At 41.1% G+C, this 20,753-nt stretch overlaps 1 protein-coding gene across 4 annotated transcripts in view; it reads left to right on the top strand.

Annotated features, from left to right (window-relative positions):
* The window catches only part of Reps (RALBP1 associated Eps domain containing), a 246,332-nt gene that overhangs the window by 144,216 nt on the left and 81,363 nt on the right, over positions 1-20,753 (top strand). For all 4 annotated transcript variants that reach the window (XM_071682715.1, XM_071682712.1, XM_071682713.1 and 1 more), the window contains one exon: positions 8,228-8,364. In XM_071682715.1, the coding sequence (XP_071538816.1) occupies positions 8,228-8,364 (137 nt within the window). The remainder of the gene's footprint in view (positions 1-8,227; positions 8,365-20,753) is intronic.

Genomic DNA, 20,753 nt, shown 5'->3' with positions numbered 1-20,753 from the left:
CATGGTTTACCCCAGACGCTTCACATGCCCTGGTTCAATCGATTAACAGCACGTTGACCCCGTTATACCACATCATTCCAATTCACTCTATTCCTTGCACGCCTTTCATCCTCCTGTATGTTCACGCCCCAATCACTCAAAATTTTTTTCACTCCATCTTTCCACCTCCAATTTGGCCTCCCACTTCTCATTCCCTCCACCTCTGACACTTATCCTCTTTGTCAATCTTTCCTCACTCATTCTCTTCATGTGACCAAACCATTTCAAAACACCCTCTTCTGCTCTCTCAACCACACTCTTTTTATTACCACACGTCTCTCTTACCCTTTCATTACTTACTCGATCAAACCACCTCACACCACATATTGTCCTCAAACATCTCATTTCCAGGACATCCACCCTTCTCCGCAGAACTCTATCTATAGCCCACGCCTCACAACCATATAGCATTGTTGAAACCACTATTCCTTCAAACATACCCATTTTTGCTTTCTGAGATAACGTTATTGCCTTCCACACATTTTTCAATGCTCTCAGAACTTTCACCCCCTCCCCACCCTATGACTCACTTCCACTTCTATGGTTCCATCCACTGCCAAATCCACTCCCAGATATCTAAAACACTTCACTTCCTCCAGTTTTTCTCCATTCAAACGTACCTCCCAATTGACTTGTTCCTCAATCCTACTGTACCTAATAACCATGCTCTTATTCACATTTACTCTCAGCTTTCTTCTTTCACACACTTTACCAAACTCAGTCTCCAGTTTCTCACCTGAATCAGCCACTAGTGTTGTATCATCAGCGAAAAACAACTGACTCACTTCCCAAGCTCTCTCATCCATAACGGACTGCATACTTGCCCCTCTCTCCAAAAGCCTTGCATTCACCTCCCTAACAACCCCATCCATAAATAAGTTAAACAACCATGGAGACATCACACACCCCTGCCGCAAACCGACATTCACTGAGAACCAGTCACTTTCCTCTCTTCCTACTCGTACACATGCCTTACATTCTCGATAAAAACTTTTCACTGCTTCTAACAACTTGCCTCCCACACCACATATTCTTAATACCTTCCACAGCGCATCTCTATCAACTCATCATATGCCTTCTCCAGATCTATAAATGCTACATATAAATCCATTTGCTTTTCTAAGTATTTCCCACATACATTCTTCAAAGCAAACACCTGATCCACACATCCTCTACCATTTCTGAAACCACACTGTTCTTCCCCAATCTGATGCTCTGTACTTGCCTTCACCCTCTCAATCAATACCCTCCCATATGATTTCCTGGGAATATTCAACAAACTTACACCTCTGTAATTTGAGCTCTCCCATTTATCCCCTTTGCCTTTGTACGATAGCACTATGCAAGCATTCTGCCAATCCTCAGGCACCTCACCATGAGTCATACATACATTAGATAGTCTTACCAACCAGTCAACAATAGTGTCACCCCCTTTTTTGAATAAATTCCACTGCAATGCCATCCAAACAAACCCTCTGCTTTGCTGGCTTTCATCTTCCACAAAGCTTGTACTACCTCTTCTTTCTTTACCAAATCATTCTTCCTAACCCTGTCACTTTGCACACCACCTCGACCAAAACACCCTACATCTGCCACTCTTTCCTCCAATACATTCAACAAACCTTCAAAATACTCACTCCATCTCCTTCTCACATCACCACTACTTGTTATCACCTCCCCATTAGCTCCCTTCACTGAAGTTCCCATTTGTTCCCTTGTCTTATGCACTTTATTTACCTCCTTCCAAAACATCTTTTTATTCCCCTTAAAATTTAATGATCCTCTCTCACCCCAACTCTCATTTGCCCTCTTTTTCACCTCTTGCACCTTTCTCTTGACCTCCTGTCTCTTTCTTTTATACATCTCCCAGTCATTTGCATTATTTCCCTGCAAAAATTGTCCAAATGCCTCTTCTCTTTCACTAATAATCTTACTTCTTCATCCCACCACTCTACCCTTTCTAATCTGTCCATCTCCCACCTTTCTCATGCCACAAGCATTTTTTGTGCAAGCCATCACTGCTTCCTTAAATACATCCCATTCCTCCCCCACTCCCCTTACGTCCTTTGTTCTCATCTTTTTCCATTCTGTACTCAGTCTCTCCTGGTACTTCCTCACACAAGTCTCCTTCCCCAGCTCACTTACTTTCACCACTCTCTTCACCCCAACATTCTCTGTTCTTTTCTGAAAACCTCTACAAATCTTCACCTTCGCCTCCACAAGATAATGATCAGACATCCCTCCAGTTGCACCTCTCAGCACATTTACATCCAAAAGTCTCTCTTTCGCATGCCTATCAATTAACACATAATCCAATAACGCTCTCTGGCCATCCCTCCTACTTACATACATGTACTTATGTTTATCTCTCTTTTTAAACCAGGTATTCCCAATCACCAGTCCTTTTTCAGTGCACAAATCTACAAGCTCTTCACCATTTCCATTTACAACACTGAACACCCCATGTACAGCAATTATTCCCTCAAACTGCCTCATTACTCACCTTTGCATTCAAATCACCCATCACTATAACCCGGTCTCATGCATCAAAACTACTAACACAATCACTCAGCTGCTCCCCAAACACTTGCCTCTCATGATCTTTCTTCTCATGCCCAGGTGCATATGCACCAATAATTACCCATCTCTCTCCATCCACTTTCAGTTTTACCCATATCAATCTAGAGTTTACTTTCTTACACTCTATCACATACTCCCACCACTCCTGTTTTGGGAGTAGTGCTCCTCCTTCCCTTGCTCTTGTTCTCTCACCAACCCCTGACTTTACTCCCAAGACATTCCCAAACCACTCTTCCCCTTTACCCTTGAGCTTCATTTCACTCAGAGCCAAAACATCCAGGTTCCTTTCCTCAAACATACTACCTATCTCTCCTTTTTTGTCATCTTGGTTACATCCACACACATTTAAACACCCCAATCTGAGCCTTCGAGGAGGATGAGCAGCAGATGGAAACCATGGAAGCGGAAGTGAGTTACAGGGTGGGGGAGGGGCGAAAGTTCTGGGAGCGTTGAAAAATGTCTTGAAGGCGACAACATTATCTTGGAGAGCAAAAATGGGTATGTTTGAAGGAATAGTGGTTCCAACAATGTTATATGGTTGCAAGGTGTGGGCTCTAGATAGAGTCATGTGGATGAGGGTGGATGTGTTGGAAATTAGATGTTTAAGGACAGTATGTGGTGTAAGGTGGTTTGATCAAGTAAGTAATGAAAGGGTAAGAGAGACATGTGGTAATAAGAATAGTGCGGTTGAGAGAGCAAAAGAGGGTGTTTTGAAATGGTTTGGTCACATGGAGAGAATGAGTGAGGAAAGATTGAGAAAGAGGATATATGTGTCAGAGGCGGAGGGAATGAGGAGAAGTGGGAGACCATATTGGAGGTGGAAGGATGGAGTGAAAAAGATTTTGAGCAATCCGGGCCTGAACTGCAGGAGGGTGAAAGGCGTGCAAGGAATAGAGTGAATTGGATCGATGTGATATATCAGGGTCGACGTGCTGTCCTTGGATTGAACCAGGGCATGTGAAGCATCTTGGGTAAACCATGGAAAGTTTTGTGAGGCCTGGATGTGGAAAGGGAGCTGTGGTTTTGGCGCATTATACATGACAGCTAGCGCTACCTTGCACACATGGGGGGGGGAGGGGGTTGTCATTTCATGAGTTTGAATGGAGAAAATTTGGGGATGTAAAGTGTTTTAGATACCTGGGAGTGGACATGGCAGTGGAGTGGAAGTGAGTCATATGGTGGGGGAAGGGGATGAAGGATTTGGGAGTGTTGAGCAATGTGTGGAAAGAGGGAACATTATCTGGGAGGGCAGAAATGGGTATGTTTGAAGGAATTGTATTCCTAGCAATATTATGTGGATGCATGGCATGGGCTGTAGATGAAGCTCTGCAGAGGTGGGTGGATGAGTTAGAAATGAAGCATTTAAGGACATGCGGTATGAGTTGGTTTGAGTGATTTTGTAATGACAGGGTAAGAGATATGTGTAGTTTTAAAAAGAAACATACAGAAAGAGCAAATAGATTTGTATGTAGCATCTATGGATCTGGAGAAGGCATATGATAGAGTTGATAGAGATGCCCTGTGGAAGGTTTTAAGAGTGTATGGTGTGGGAGACAAGTTGCTAGAAGCAGTGAAAAGTTTTTATCAAGGATGTAAGGCATGTGTATGAGTAGGAAGAGAGGAAAGTGATTGGTTTTCAGTGAATGTAGGTTTGCTGCAAGGGTGTGTGATGTCTCCATGGTTGTTTGATTTGTATATGGATGGGGTTGTTAGGGAGGTGAATGCAAGAGTTTTGGAGAGAGGGACAAGTATGCAGTCTGTTGTGGATGAGAGGGCTTGGGAAGTGAGTCATTTGTTGTTTGCTGATGATACAGTGCTGGTGGGTGAATTGGGTGAGAAACTTCAGAAGTTGGTGACTGAGTTTAGTAAAGTGTGTGAAAGAAGAAAGCTGAGAGTAAATGTGAATAAGAGCAAGGTTATTAGGTACAGTAGGGTTGAGGGATAATTCAATTGGGAGGTAAGTTTGAATGGAGAAAAGCTGGAGGAAGAAGTAATTTTGATATCTGGGAGTGGATTTAACAGCGGATGGAACCATGGAAGCGAAAGTGAGTCACAGGGTGGGGGAGGGTGCGAAGGTTCTGGGAGCATTGAAGAATGTGTGGAAGTTGAGAACATTATTTCGGAAAGCAAAAATGGGTATGTTTGAGGGAATAGTAGTTCCAACAATGTTATATGGTTGTGAGGCGTGGGCTATAGATAGGGTTGTTCGGAGGAGGGTGGATGTATTGGAAATGAAATGTTTAAAGACAGTATGTGGTGTGAGGTGGTTTGATCGAGTAAGTAATGAAAGGGTAAGGGATAGGTGTGGTAATAAAAGGGGTGTGGTTGAGAGAGCAGAAGAGGGTGTGTTGAAATGGTTTGGTCACATGGAGAGAATGAGTGATGAAAGATTGAGAAAGAGGATATATGTGTCAGAGGTGGAGGGAACGAGGAGAAGTGTGTGTCAGAGGTGGAGGGAATGAGGAGAAGTGGGAGACCAAATTGGAGGTGGAAAGATGGAGTGAAAAAGATTTTGAGCGATCGGGGCCTGAACATGCAGGAGGGTGAAAGGCATGCAAGGAATAGAGTGAATTGGAGCGATATGGTATACTGGGGTCGACGTGCTGTCACTGGATTGAACCAAGGAATGTGAAGCATCTGAGGTAAACCATGGAAAGTTTTGTGGGGCATGGATGTGGAAAGGGGGCTGTGCTTTCGGTGTATTATACATGACAGCTAGAGACTGAGTGTGAACGAATGTGGCCTTTGTTGTCGTTTCCTAGCGCTACCTCGCATGCGTGCGGGGGGAAGGGGGTGTCATTTCATGTGTGGCAGGGTGGAGATGGGAAAGAATAAAGGCAGCAAGTATGATTTATGTACATGCGTATATATGTATATGTCTGTGTATGTATATATATGTATACGTTGAAATGTATAGGTATGTATATGTATTTGTCTGGACGTGTAAGTATATACATGTGTGTGTTGGTGGGTTGGGCCATTCTTTTGTGTTTCCTTGCGCTACCTCGCTAATGCGGGAGACAGCAACACAGTATAATAAAAAATAAATATGGAGAGAATGGGGAGGAAAGGTTGACAAAGATGACATATGTCTCAGAAGTGGAGGGAACAAGAAGGACGGAGAGACCAAATTGGAGATGGAAGGATGGAGTAAAAAAAAATTTTTTTGAGCGATTGGGTTCGAACATGCAGGAAATTTAAAGGCATGCAGGGATAAAGTTAAATGGAAAGACACGTTGTGCTAGAGTAGATATGCTGTCAGTGAACTTGAAACAGATCATTTGAAGCATCCAAGGATTGGTTGTCGATAGAGAGCTGTGGATTTGGTGCGTTTACATATGACAGCCAGAGAATGGATGTGAATGGATATGAACTTTTTTCATTTGTTCCTAGCTCTACCATGATTATGTGATAAATGGTGATCAAGTGCAAAAAAAGAACTCTGTAATTTGAATACTCACCTTTTTTCCCCTTGCCTTTTTAGAGTGGTGCTCTATAGGAATTCTTCCAATCCTCTGGCACCTTACCATGATCTGCACACCCACAGAAAGTCCTGACTAACCAGTCAACTTCACAGTGTCCCCCTTTCTCAAGAAATTCAGCTACAATACCATCCACTCCATCCACGTTATCCACCTCTTCTCTTTTTGCCACACCACTTGCCATGACTCTCTCACTTTGCATACCTTTCCAACCCAAACACTGTCCATCTGTCTCTCTGACAGTGGTGTGGAGGAGGGTATGATGCATTAACAGATTTGATGTACACCCAATAAAAAATCATATGGCACCTGTACAGCGTGACACAATTCGATACACCACACAAAAATTTTTGAAAAAACTCCTGAGGTGCAGTGCTTGGTTGGTATTCCTGGCCTGCTGAGTTGCCATTTACTCTGCAGCTTATGAGTGGTTCCAGTGAAATTTTACGGTGGCTATGTGCGGATTTTGCCTCAGGAATCAAATTATGCTTCATGATACAAATTAACCACTACAATAGTGTTCTCAGTAACACCACAGTAGTATTTGTTCTTGTTACCAACAGACTTACAGTCATAGAGTCTTAGATATATTATAAAGGTTGACCAGTCATGTGCCAGGATGGTTAATTGCTTGATAGGAAAGGTAAACATGTTTCACCAGAAGTTATATCACTATTAGTTCTATTAGTAGTTAGTGTAGGACTCCCTCACTGCTAGGACACACACAGTTTAACTTGTTTGGCATGATTTTCATCTCGACTAACATAGCTATGATTCGAAATATATAATGCGATTCCTACTGTGCGCTCCAAAGCTCGACTCCCTACAGGTTGAGCCAGTTCCATTTCCAACATATTCAATACGTTGTGTTCAGATAACGAACTTCCTATGGTAAATTTCTGTACTAACACTAATATTGTTTGTCTTGCATGAATTTCCCTAACAATCACACCCTTGAGGACCTACTGATTTTATCATGTTTAGCATACTAAAGAATATCATACCTAGTTTTGTGACTCATTTCCTGCTTTATAATCATGCTAGAGCTGTGCTTAATTTTATATCGCTATAATGACACACAAATATTCTGTGTTCTTTGTGCATGTCTTATATTACAGGATGTTTACATACTTTCCATCAGATAAACTGTGTGATATGGGTTTATGTCACTGCATCTCTAAATGTAAGAAATCCCTAAATGGCACCCCAATTCATTGTTGCCATGCACATGTTAATACAGATTGTGGGCTTGATTATTATACTACAGAGGGTAGAGCTATGCCATTTTAGAGGCTTTCATACTAACACTCTATGTATTGCTGTATATTAACTATTAAATTCACGTGGCTGCAGAAAACATCATATTATTTTACCCACACACACACACACACACACATGCATACACACACAGTGAGAGACAAGGATACCAACCACATCAGTGAATGTTGTGGGGCGTACCGTAGCCTAGGTTGCCAAAAGAATTTTAGAGGGTGTATGTAAATTTTAATTGCACGGTTTTTTCCTGGAACACATCATAGGAAAGTTGTATGTGTTGTACATGATAGGTAACATAGAATAAAGTCTCCTGTTAATGATATCACTGACAGACACCGACTGAGTGAAATGTTTAGCCTTTTCATGATGCATTTATGGGCTGCCTAGGGTCAAGCCCACATAAGTTCAGACACTGGTTATGGTTGTCAGTGTGTATTCAATCCAGCTGTTCACCCACATCTAAAGGCTGGTTTATAAATTAGGTACCTGTCTTAGGCTAGGGTATATATTTTAGCCTAAGCCATGTACTTGATTTTATCGACCAGCCTTTAGAGGAGGATGAATAGCTGAGTTGACTACACACTACTAACCACAACCAGTATCTGAACGTATGCTACATAGGTTACAGATTGGATAGATATATAGGAAAGTAGTTGATACTGAGGACGCATATGTTTTTGACCCATTGATACTGAACTGTCTGGAAATGTAGATAGAGTGATTTTGAAGAAGACTGTTGAAGGATGAACTGCATGATAAAAGTTATATGAATACTTAGACTATTCATTAAGCTTTTTGTTATAGAAAACAGATTTTTCTTAGGACTTGATGATAGAGAGCACATTTTCCAGGGTGTATGGTCCCACAAGTTTGCCTATGATACCAAGTGCTTCTCTTCCTGGGGGGAAGAAGGAACCGCCGCCACCTCCACCCCCAAGACCTGCAAGAACTCACACCCGCTCATCATCCCTTGATCTTAATAAATTTAGTGAGTTTTCTTTTTGATAAACATTTCTTTCCCTGAGGTTTATATGGATAACATGTAGACTCAAGTAGATGTCATTTCTTCTTTGCTTGGTATTTGTTTTAGTTTGTCTTTCTTTGGTTTCATTATGCAGTTTCACCAACTTGTTTCTTGTAAAAGTTTCCAGAATTTCTGCTTGTTTGTTTCTCTGATACACTTATCATTTGTTTTTAAGAGGCATGAGAGTTTGAGTAAAGCTCATTAGATTGTGTATTAGAATTAAGTACCACTTGGAAAGGCTTGCCTGTTCAGTTTTTTGGCATACATTTTAGTAACGGTGGATTTTGAAATCCCTTGTCTTTTGAGGTAGATGATATGATTGTTTGATGGAGGACATATATTGGTCTCCTTTGCACTTACCAAAGTTGCATGAAGGGGATTTACATATTGCCGCCCAAAGTTTGCATTTGTTGGGTTAGAGTTCACACTTGCTTGGTTGGTCATAACTAACATATTTGTAAAGAATAAACTTTTATTTTATGCTAGTGTGAAAATAATTAGCATATGCTATGGACTTAGTAATTTGAACCCAGATGATATATAATATATATTTAGTAATTAGAACCCAGATAATATATGATATATATTTCAGGCTAATTCATATCTTTTTTGCTTAGTTGAAGTATCTGGAGGGGAATTTTGAGAATTCTTCCATAAGTGTTAAGGAGAATGAAAAGTTTAAAATCTCATAAGTAAGATACCCAAAACCATGCAGAGTAATGCATATACATTAAGAATCTGAATATCTGAGTAATGAATATTTGCTTAGAATACTGTTCAGTTGTAAACTAACATACAAAATAGTTTTGGTCTTATATAGTAGGTGGAGGCACTGGCCTGCCAGCATTATGTGTATCAGCATTAGAACACAGCGATATATCTAATTTTATTTCTGTACCGAAAGTTCTTGCTTTTCTTTCCCAGAAACACAAAACGCATTGGGTGGTTTCTTACACGGTATTAGTTGATAGGCAGCCAGCAACTGGGAAGGTATATATCCAGTACTACCCGCCTGGGTATTGGGAGGGCTAGTGATGACTGCATAGTGAGCTAGCACTTGAGAGGTTGTTTACTTGCACTCCTCTGACCCAGGTAGATGTCTTTTTGTTCTGTCTCACCCACACATAAACTGTCCACAAACACAATCTTTCTTTTGCACACATAAAACAAGACAGTATTCAACTTAATCAATACATTCTTTGTAACTTGTGATGAGTGCTATGTGCTGGCCCTTCGTTTTGGCTAAATGGTAGGAGCAGTAGTTAGAAGTAGTTGGTAGGACATAAGACTGGAGCATTAGGTTGAAACATTAGGTAGAAGTAGTAGGTAGGAACAGGAAGTAGGAGTAGTTGGTTGGAGTATTTAGCAGGAACAGTAGGTAGAAGTAGTCAGTAGGAACATTAGGTAGGAGTACCTGAAAATACTCTGCAAGAGTTTCCTTTTGCCTGTGGCCTGTTAAGGTTAAGGCACCAAATGGTAAGAAGTGGCTTTAAACTTCACCAGTTATGGAGATCTTTTGCCATGGCCATCCACTTGAGGGAGTTTCCAAGGGGAATGGATATCAGAGGTTTAGATAGATAGATAGATAGACAGACAGATGACATAACACAGTATATATTGTAAACATTCCAGGTTGTATGCCCACCATAACATGCGAGTTGAACTAGCTGCTGCAGGGATGCAGCCTGTTGCTGATAAGAGGTCACTCATCTGAGTGATTGCTTGCTATTACTATGAATTGTGTTATTTTGGAAACTTTTTCCTTATTTTTTTGATGTTTTATGTACATTATTTCATTTCTTTCTTCATGAACAGTGGATGCAATACTCATGTAACATGGTAGTTATGTTCCTAGAAAACAGTTTATTAGATTATTAGATTTTAATGCACTATGGGAAATGAGTAATATATAGGAAAAATTGACACCTAGGAAGTGCCATCAATGCTGGTGAATTATGATCTCTTTGTTTGTTCTTATCATGAAAACTATAGATTCATGGCTTGCTGAAGATGTTGATCCAGCTGACAGCTGGAGGAAGAGTTGGAAATGCCATGTATCGTGAATGCAAACAATTTCAGCTTATAATCAGTGAATGATATGATTGATTGAATCTTTCATGTATTCTCTGAACAAAGTCTCCATTTGGTTCTTAACTAATGCATGAGGTAGTGATTATTTACATATTCAGAAAATTATTGAAGGAAATAGGTGAAGTAGATTTAAGTCATTATTCTTGAGGTAGGGGAGAAACAGTTCTACCTCCATATTCTCTGAGTGTTGTAAAAGGCAACTGAAAAAGGATGGGATTGGAGGGTTGGAAGTCCTCCCCTCCTGTTTTGCTTTCCAAAAGAAGGAACAGATAAAGGGGCTTAATGAGGATTTTTCCCTCTTAGGCTCAGTCATCTGATCTTGACGCTACCTCACTAACATGGGAGATGGCATATATGTATGAAAAAAAAGATGGAAGTCATTCCTCTTCCTAAATGTTTGTTTGTGACAGTGCTTTCCGCTGATCAGTCTATGAAACAATGAAATGTATCATGAATACAAAAAACAGAGAGCGAAAAGCATCATATAAGAGTAGTCTTACTGAGGGAGGAATTAAAATACTGACAGTGGAAATGTACTGGTGAGACATACTCTCTTATTAATGTATTAGCCTCTTATTACTATTCATATGTGTTGTTTTTTCACTTAAGACAAAAATGATTTTTCACTGTGCTGTTTCACCATAGTATAAGATGCATTTTGCTGGTTAGGAGAGCAATCTGATGAAATCACTGAGGTTACAAATATTTTATTTGATATTCAAAAAAGAAGAGAGAATGTTGGTAGGTTACAGATATTTTATTTGATATTCAAAAAAGAAGAGAGAATATTGGGGAGATGAGAATTGTGAGAGTAAGTAAGCTTGAAAAGGACATTTGTGTGAGGAAGTACCAGGAGAGATTGAGTGTAGAATGGCAAAAGGTGAGAGCAAATGACATGAGGGGAGTAGATAAAGAATGGGATGTATTTAGGGAAGCAGTGATGGCATGCGCAAAGGATGCATGTGGCATGAGAAAGGTGGGAGGTGGGTAGATTAGAAAGGGTAGTGAGTGATAGGATGAAGAAGTAAAGTTGTTAGTGAGAGAAAAGAGAGGTGTTTGGACGATACTTATGAAGAAGGAGGGCAGATGACTTGGAGATGTATAAAAGAAAGTGGCAGTGGTCAAGAGGAAGGTGCAAGGGTTGAAAAAAAAGGACAAATGAGAGCTGGGGTGAGAGAGTATCATTAAACTTTAGGGAGAATAAAAAGATGTTTTGGAAGGAGGTGAATAACATATGTAAGACAAGAGAACAAATGGGAACATCATTTAAGGGGACAAGTGGGGAAGTAATAACAGGTAGTGATAAAGTGAGAAGGAGATGAAGTGAGTATTTTGAAGGTTTGTTGAATGTGTTTGATGATAGAGTGGCAGATGTAGGGTGTTTTGGTTGGGGTGGTGTGTGAAGTGAGAGAATCAGGAAAAATGGTTTAGTTAAGAGAGAAGAGGCAGTGAAAGCTTCGCAGAAGATAAAATCCAGCAATGTGGCGGGTTTGGATGGTATTGCAATTGAATTTATTAGGAAAGTGGGTGACTGTTGTTGATTGGTTGGTAAGGATATTCATTGTATGTATGGATCATGATGAAGTGCCTGAGGATTGGCAGAATGCATGCATATTGCCATTGTGCAGAGGTAAAGGGGTTAAAGGTGAATGTTCAGACTACAGAGGCATAAGTTTTTTTTAGTATTCCTGGGAAATGATATGGGAGGGTATTGGTTGAGATGGTGAGGGCAAGTACAGAGCATCAGACTGGGGAGGAGCAGTGTGGTTTCAGAAGTGGTTGAGGATGTGTGGATCAGACGTATGCTTTTAAGGATGTGTGTGAGAGACTAGAAAAGCAGATGGATTTGTATGTAGCATTTATGGATCTGGAGAAGGCATATGATAGGGTTGATAGAGATGCTTTGTGGAAGGTCTTAGAGTATATGTCTGGGAGGTAAGCTACTAGAAGGAGTGAAAAGTTTTTTACCAAAGATGTAAGGCATGTGTATGAGTAGGAAGAGAGGAAAGTGATTGGTTCTTAGTGAATGGCAGTCTGTGGCAGGGGTGTGTGATGTCCCCATGGTTGTTTGATTTGTTTATGGATGGAATGGGTTGGGAAGTAAATGCAGGTTTTGGAGAGAGGGGCGAGTATGCAGTCTGTTGGAGATGAGAGGGCCTGGGAAGTGAGTCAGTTGTTGTTCACTGATGATACAGCTCCTTTAGCTGATTTGAGTGAGAAACTGCAGGAATTGGTGACTGAGTTTGGAGAAGTGTGTGAAAGGAGAAAGTTGAGAGTAAATGTGAATAAGAGCAAGGTTTATTATGTTCAGTAGGATTGAGGGACAAGTTAATTGGTATGTAAGTTTTAATAGAGAAAAATTCGAGGAAGTGGAGTGTTTTAGATATCTGGGAGTGGATTTAGCAGTGAATGGAACCATGGATGCAGTAGTGAGTCACAGAGTGGGGGAGGGGGTGAAGGTTTTGGGAGTGATGAAGAACGTGTGGAAGGAGAGAATGTTATTGCGGAGAGTAAAATTGGTTGTTTGAAGGCATTGTAGTTCCAACAATATTATATGGTTGCGAGGCATGGGCTGTGGATAGGGTTGTACGGAAGAGGGTGGATGTGTTGGAAATGAAATGTTTGAGGAAGGTATGTGGTGTGAGGTGGTTTGATCAAGTAAGTAGTGAAAAGGTAAGAGAGATGTGTGGAAATAAAAGAGCATGGTTAAGAAAGCAGAAGAGGGTGTGTTGAAATGGTTTGGACATATGGAGAGAATTAGTGAGGAAAGGTTGACAAAGAGGATATATGTGTCAGAAGTGGAGGGAATAAGGAGAAGTGGGAGTCCAAATTGGAGGTTGAAGGATGAAGTGAAAATGATTTTGAGCAATTGGGGCTTGAACATACTGGAAGGTGAGAGGTGTGCAAGGAATAGAGTGAATTGGAACGATGTGGTATACCGGGATCGATGTGCTGTCAATGGACTGAACTAAGGCACGTGAAATGTCTGGGGTCAACCATGGAAAGGTCTGTGGGCCTGGATGTGGATAGGGAGCTGTGGTTTCGGTGCATTGTACATGACAGTTAGAGACTGTGTGAACAAATGTGGCCTTTGTTGTCTTATCACTACCTCGTGCACGTGCGGGGGGAGAGGGGGTGTCATTTCATGTGTGGTGGGGTGGCGACGGGAATGGATAAAGGCAACAAGTATGAATTATGTACATGTGTATATATGTATATATCTGTGAAGAGAGTGGTAGGAGTAAGTGAGCTTGGGAAGGAGACTTGTGTGAGGAATTACCTGGATAGACCAAGTGCAGAATGGAATTATGTAAGAGCAAAGGACATAAGGGGAGTGGGGGAGGAATGGGATGTATTTAGGGAAGCAGTGATGACTTGCTCAAAAGATGCTTGTGGCATGAAAAGCGTGAGAGGTGGGCAGATTAGAAAGGGTAGTGAGTGGTGGGATGAAGAATTGTTAGTGAAAGAGAAGAGTGAGGCATTTTGACGATTTTTGCAGGGAAATAGTGCAGTTGACTGAGAGATGTATAAAAGAAAGAGACAGGAGGTCAAGAGAAAGGTGCAAGAGGTGAAAAAGAGGGCAAATGAGAGTTGGGGTGAGAGAGTATCATTAAGTTTTAGGGAGAATGAAAAGATGATTTGGAAGGAGGTAAATAAAGTGCGTAAAACAAGAGAACAAATGGGAACATCGGTGAAGGGGGGCGAATGGGGAGGTGTGTTGAATGTGTTAGATGATAGAGTGGCAGAGATAGGGTGTTTTGGTTGAGGTGGTGTGCGAAGTGAGAGGGTCAGGAAGAATGGTTTGGTAAACAGAGAAGAGGTAGTGAAAACTTTGCGGAAGATGAAAGACAGCAAGGCAGCGGGTTTGGATGGTATTGCAGTGGAATTTATTAAAAAAGGGGGTGACTGTGTTATTGACTGGTTGGTGAAGATATTCAATGTATGTATGGCTCATGGTGAAGTGCCTAAGGATTGGCAAAATGCATGCATACTGGCATTGTACAAATGCAAAGGGGATAAAGGTGAGTGTTCAAATTACAGAGGAATAAGTTTGTTGAGTATTCCTGGGATATTATATGATTGAGAGGGTGAAGGCATGTACAGAGCATTAGATTGGGGAAGAGCAGTGTGGTTTCAGAAGTGGTAGAGGATGTGTGGATCAGGTGTATGCTTTGAAAAAACGTATGTGAGAAATACCTAGAAAAACAAATGGATTTGTATGTAAATGGATTTGTATGTAGCATTTATGGACTTGGAGAAGGCATATGATAGAGATGCTCTGTGGAAGGTATTAAGAGAATATGGTGTGGGAGACAAGTTGCTAGAAGCAGTGAAAAGTTTTTATTGAGATGTAAGGCATGTGTACGAGTAGGAAGAGAGGAAAGTGATTGTTTCCTAGTGAATGTCGGTTTTATAGCAGGGGTGTGTGATGTCTCCATGGTTGTTTAATTTGTTTATGGATGGGGTTGTTAGGGAGGTGAATGCAATATGTGGAGAGAGGGGCAAGTATGCAGTCTGTTGTGGATGAGAGGGCATGGGAAGTGAGTCAGTTGTTGTTCGCTGATGATACAGCGCTGGTGGCTGATTCGGATGAGAAACCACAGTACCTGGTGACTGAGCTTGGTAAAGTGTGTGAAAGAAGAAAGCTGAGAGTAAATGTGAACAAGAGCAAGGTTATTAGGTACAGTAGGGCTGATGGACAAGTCATTTGGGAGGTAAGTTTTAATGGAGAAAAACCGGTGGAAGTGAAGTGTTTTAGATATCTGGGAGTGGATTTGGCAGTGGATGGAACCATGGAAGCAGAAGTGAGTCACAGGGTGGGGAAGGGGGCGAAAATTCTGGGAGTGTTGAAGAATGTGTGGAAGTCCAGAACATTATCTCAGAAAGCAAAAATGGATATGTTTGAAGGAGTAGTGGTTCCAACAATGTTATATGGTTGCGAGACATGGGCTATAGATAGGGTTGTATGGAGGGGGGTGGATGTGTTGGAAATGAGATGTTTGAGGACAGTATCTGGTGTGAGGTGGTGTGATTAAGTAATGAAAGGTTAAGAGAGATGTGTGGTAATAAAAAGAGTGTGGTTGAGAGAGCGGAAGAGGATGTTTTGAAATGGTTTGGTCACATGGAGAGAATGAGTGAGGAAAGATTGACAAAGAGGATATGTGTGTCAGAGGTGGAGGGAACGAGGAGAAGTGGAAGACCAAATTGGAGGTGGAAGGATGGATTGAAAAAGATTTTGAGTGATCGGGGCTTGAACATGCGGGAGGGTGAAAGGTGTGCAAAAAATAGAGCGAATTTGAATGATGTGGTATACCTGGGTCGATGTGCTGTCAATGGATTGAACCAAGGCATGTGAAGTGTCTGGGGTAAACCATGGAAAGTTTTGTTGAGAGTTTACTGCATTTCAACTAAGGCCCGGCCTTGATATGAACTTTTGTTCATGTCTAGACCCTTTTAAAAAAGAAATGAAATTAAATGTGGCAAGATGGCTGGAGTGGATGGTATTGCTGTTGAATTCCTTAAGAAAGTGGGTAACTGTGTTGTTGATTGGTTAGTTAAGATTTTCAGTATGTGTAGGATCATAGTAAGGTGCCTTAAGATTGGCAGAATGCATGTGTAGTGCCACCGTGTAAAGGTAAGGGGACAAATGTGTGTTCCTATAACATAGGTATTATTTTGTTGAGTTTACCAGGTAAGTTCTGTGGATGAATGGTGATTGAAAAGGTGGTTGAAAGCACAGAGCATCAGACTGGGGAGGAACAGTGTGGTTTTCAGAGTGGCAGAGGATGTGTAGATCAGGAATTTGCCTTCAAGAATGTGTGAGAAATACTTAGAAAAATAGAAGGACTTTATGGAATTTATGGAAAGGCATGCATGGGGTAGATTGAATTGGAACAATGTGGCATACAGGGGTCGATGTACTATCAGTGGACTGAATCAAGGCATGTAAAGCAGTTAGGGTAAACCAGGGAGAGATCTATGGGGCCTGTTTGTGGATAGGGAGCTGTAGTTTCAGTGCATTGCATATGATGGCTTGGGAATGGATGTGAGTGAATTTGGCCTTCTTTTTCTGTTCCTGGCGCTACCTGGCAAACAGGGGAAATGGTGTTCAAGTTTGAGAAAATTATAGATTTAGAGAAAGCATATTATAGGGTTGATAGAGATGCCTTGTGGAAGGTGCTACAAATATATGGTGTAGGAGGAAAGCTATTATAAGCAATGAGAAGTTTTTATCAAAGGAGGATAGCATGTGTGCAAATGGCAAGAGAGGAGGGTGAGTGGTTTCAGGTGAAAGTGGGGCTGTAAGAGGGGTGTATGATGTCACCATGGATGTTTAATCTGTTTATAGATTGAGTGTTGAGGGAGGTAAGTGCAAGGGTCTTGGAGAGAGAAGATGTACAGTCTTTCTGGGGTAGGGAGACCTGGGAGACGAGTCTGTTGTTTTTTTGCTGAGGGTTGCAGATTTGAGTGAGAAACTGCTGAAGCTGTGAAAATGTGTGAAAGGAGAAAGTTGAAATTATATATGAATAAGAGTGAGGTAATTAGGTTTAGGAGTGTAAAGAGAGAGGTGTTTTGGAGTATGAAATGGAGAGAACTTTGAGCAAGTGGAGGGTTTTAAAAACCTGGAGATGGATATGGCAGCAAATGGAACGATGGATGCTAAAATGAGCTGTAGGATGGGTTAAGGGGCAAAGTTCTCAGGAGCATTGAGGAATGTGTGGAAATAGTTCACTGTCAGTAAGGGTAAAAGGGGCAAAGATGGATATGTTTGATGGTATAGTAGTGATGTGAGGTATGGGCCTTAGAAATGTTAAGGATGGGTTGAATATGTTGGAAATGAAAATTATGAATGTGTCTTGTAAGGAGGGTTGATCAAATTAGAAATTATATGGTAAGAGAGAGGTGTGATAGTAAGAGGATTATGTAAGACAGAGCTGAAGAGAGTGTGCTGAAATGATTTGTATATATGGAGAGGATGAGTGAGGAAAGGATGACAGAGAGTATATTCTTGTCAGAAGTGGAAGGAGCAAGGAAAAGGAGGGTAACCAAGAAAGAGGTGGAAGGATGGAGTGAAAGATACTTTGAAGGCCCAGTGCCTGAACATGCATGAGGGTGCCATGCATGCAAGGATTAGAGCATATTGGGGTAGTGTGGTTTACTAGGAATGATGTATTGTCAGCGTGCTGACCGGGGTATGTAAAGCAGTTGGGGGTATACCACGGAGAGGTCTGTGAGGCCTGATTGTGGATAGGGGGCTCTAGTTTTGTTGTATCATACATGACAGCTAGGGAGTGGATTTGACCAAGTGCGGCTAGTAACTTGTCTCTTCCAGGCATTATGTTGTTCACGTAGGAAATGAACATGTATGAAAGTAAAAAAGTCGATATTTTTTTTAAAGTTTCATTTTGTACTTTTATGTGATTTTGACCAACCTTTATCCCTGATTTGGCAGAAATAGTGACAATTTTATAGGATTATCAGTTATAGTGCAAACAAAACATGATGGATTCTGTGGCTCATGTAGATCAGAAAGAAATTGAATTGTGGCTTTAATAATTAGTTTTAATGAGTGTGGCACTATGTAATGCTTAATTATGTAGTGTAAATAATGCATTAGTACTCTCCTTAAAAATCTTCAAGCTTTGCTTAGCCCTTTTGGTACTCTTGTGTTCAGTTGAAGAAAGCATAGGAGGGTGCTGTTGTCCTCAATCTAGCATTATGCTTTTCTGCTGCAAGTCGAATTCTGCTGCTGTTTGACACTATAGGCTGCTCATAGATGACAACCCAAACAGGGGATAAGTCACTGTGGGTGCCTACAGACTTCAGTATCCAATTTGTTATCATGATGGAGAGTTGTACATCATCTACCTGGAGCACATCACCTCCTTAACAAACTTGTCAACTACATAATCATCAGAGAATACTTATGCCCTCTACAATAAGGCAAGTGTTAGGTGAATTATCAGACGAGAAGGAAATTTGTTTCAGTTGGGTAGATCTGATCATAAGAGTTAAATGAAATATATGAATAAGATGACTGATGAGTGTTCTTTAGATTAGAAGGCAGTGATACAGTGTAATTAGTGAAGTAACTAGTAAATAGACAAAGTTAGAATGTAGGAAAAAGAACATAAAGGTGATGAAATGTTAATAGTGAAGTAATGTGTTTGTAGAATAAGTGATAGTGCAAAAAAGATAGATGATGAAATGCTAATAGTAATGTAAGCTTACCCATAGACTAAGATATGGTTAAACTGTCTAACATCTAAACAGTTTTTTCCATTCCTTAAACATTCAAGGTTTTTTGCCCATACAATTATTTACTGTCCTTACAGAATGAAAGATGCTTTATACTTATACTTTGTCACTGTCTCCCTTGTTAGCGAGGTAGCGCAAGGAAACAGACGAAAGAATGGCCCAACCCACCCACATACACATGTATATACATACACGTCCACATACGCACATATACATACCTATACATCTCAATGTATACATATATATACTCACACAGACATATATACACATGTACATAATTAATACTGTCTGCCCTTATTTATTCCTGTCACCACCCCACCACACATGAAATGACAACCCCCTCCCCCCACATGTGCACGAGGTAGCACTAGGAAAAGACAACAAAGGTCACATTTGTTCACACTCAATGTCTAGCTGTCATGTATAATGCACCGAAACCACAGCTCCCTTTCCACATCAAAGCCCCACAAAACTTTCCATGGTTTACCCCAGACGTTTCACATGCCCTGGTTCAATCCATTGACAGCACGTCGACCCCGGTATATCACATCGTTCCAATTTACTCAGTTCCTTGCACACCTTTCACCCTCCTGCATGTTCAGGCCCCGATCATTCAAAATCTTTTTCACTTCATCTTTCCACCTCCGATTTGGTCTCCCACTTCTTGTTCCCTCCACCTCTGACACATATATCCTCTTTGTCAATCTTTCCTCACTCATTCTCTCCATGTGACCAAACCATTTCAAAATACCCTCTTCTGCTTTCTCAACCACACACTTTTTATTACCACACATATCTCTTACCCTTTCATTACTTACTTGATCAAACCACCTCACACCACATATTATCCTCAGACATCTCATTTCCAGCACATCCACCCTCCTCCGCACAGCTCTATCCATAGCCCATGCCTCGCAACCATATAACATTGTTGGAACCACTATTCCTTCAAACATACTCATTTTTGCTTTCCAAGATAATGTTCTCGCCTTCCACACATTTTTCAACACTCCCAGAACATTTGCCCCCTCCCCCACCCTATGACTCACTTCTGCTTCCATGGTTCCATCCACTGTCAAATCCACTCCCAGATATCTAAAACACTTCACTTCCTCCAGTCTTTCTCCATTCAAACTTACCTCTCAGTTGACTTGACCCTCAACCCTACTGTACCTAATAACCTTGCTCCTATTCACATTTACTCTCAACTTTCTTCTTTCACACACTTTACCAAACTCATTCACCAGTTTCTGCAGTTTCTCACATGAATCAGCCACCAGCGCTGTATCATCAGCGAACAACAACTGACTCACTTCCCAAGCTCTCTCATCCACAACAGACTGCATACTTGCCCCTCTTTCCAAAACTCTTGCATTCACTTCCCTAACAACCCCATTCATAAACAAATTAAACAACCATGGAGACATCCCACACCCCTGCCGCAAACCTACATTCACTGAGAACCAATCACTTTCCTCTCTTCCTACATTTACACATGCCTTACATCCTTGATAAAAACTTTTCACTGCTTTTAACAACTTGCCTCCCACACCATATATTCTTATTACCTTCCACAGAGCATCTCTATCAACTCGATCATATGCTTTCTCCAGATCCATAAATGCTACATACAAATCCATTTGTTTTTCTAAGTATTTCTCACATACATTCCTCAAAGCAAACACCTGATCCACACATCCTCTGCCACTTCTGAAACCACACTGCTCTTCCCCAATCTGATGCTCTGCACATGCCTTCACCCTCTCAATCAATACCCTCCCATATAATATCCCAGGAATACTCAACAAACTTATACCTCTGTAATTTGAGCACTCACCTTTGTCCCCTTTGCCTTTGTATAATGCCACTATGCAAGCATTCTGCCAATCCTCAGGCACCACACCATGGATCATACATTCATTAAATAACCTTACCAACCAGTCAACAATACAGTCACCCCCTTTTTTAATAAACTCCACTGCAATACCATCCAAACCCGCTGC

The sequence above is a fragment of the Panulirus ornatus genome, chromosome 34 (genome assembly GCF_036320965.1).
Source record: "Panulirus ornatus isolate Po-2019 chromosome 34, ASM3632096v1, whole genome shotgun sequence".
NCBI classification, from domain to species: Eukaryota; Metazoa; Arthropoda; class Malacostraca; order Decapoda; family Palinuridae; genus Panulirus; species Panulirus ornatus.
Note: the sequence above shows the minus strand (reverse complement) of the source record. Positions and strands in the feature narration are given on the sequence as shown.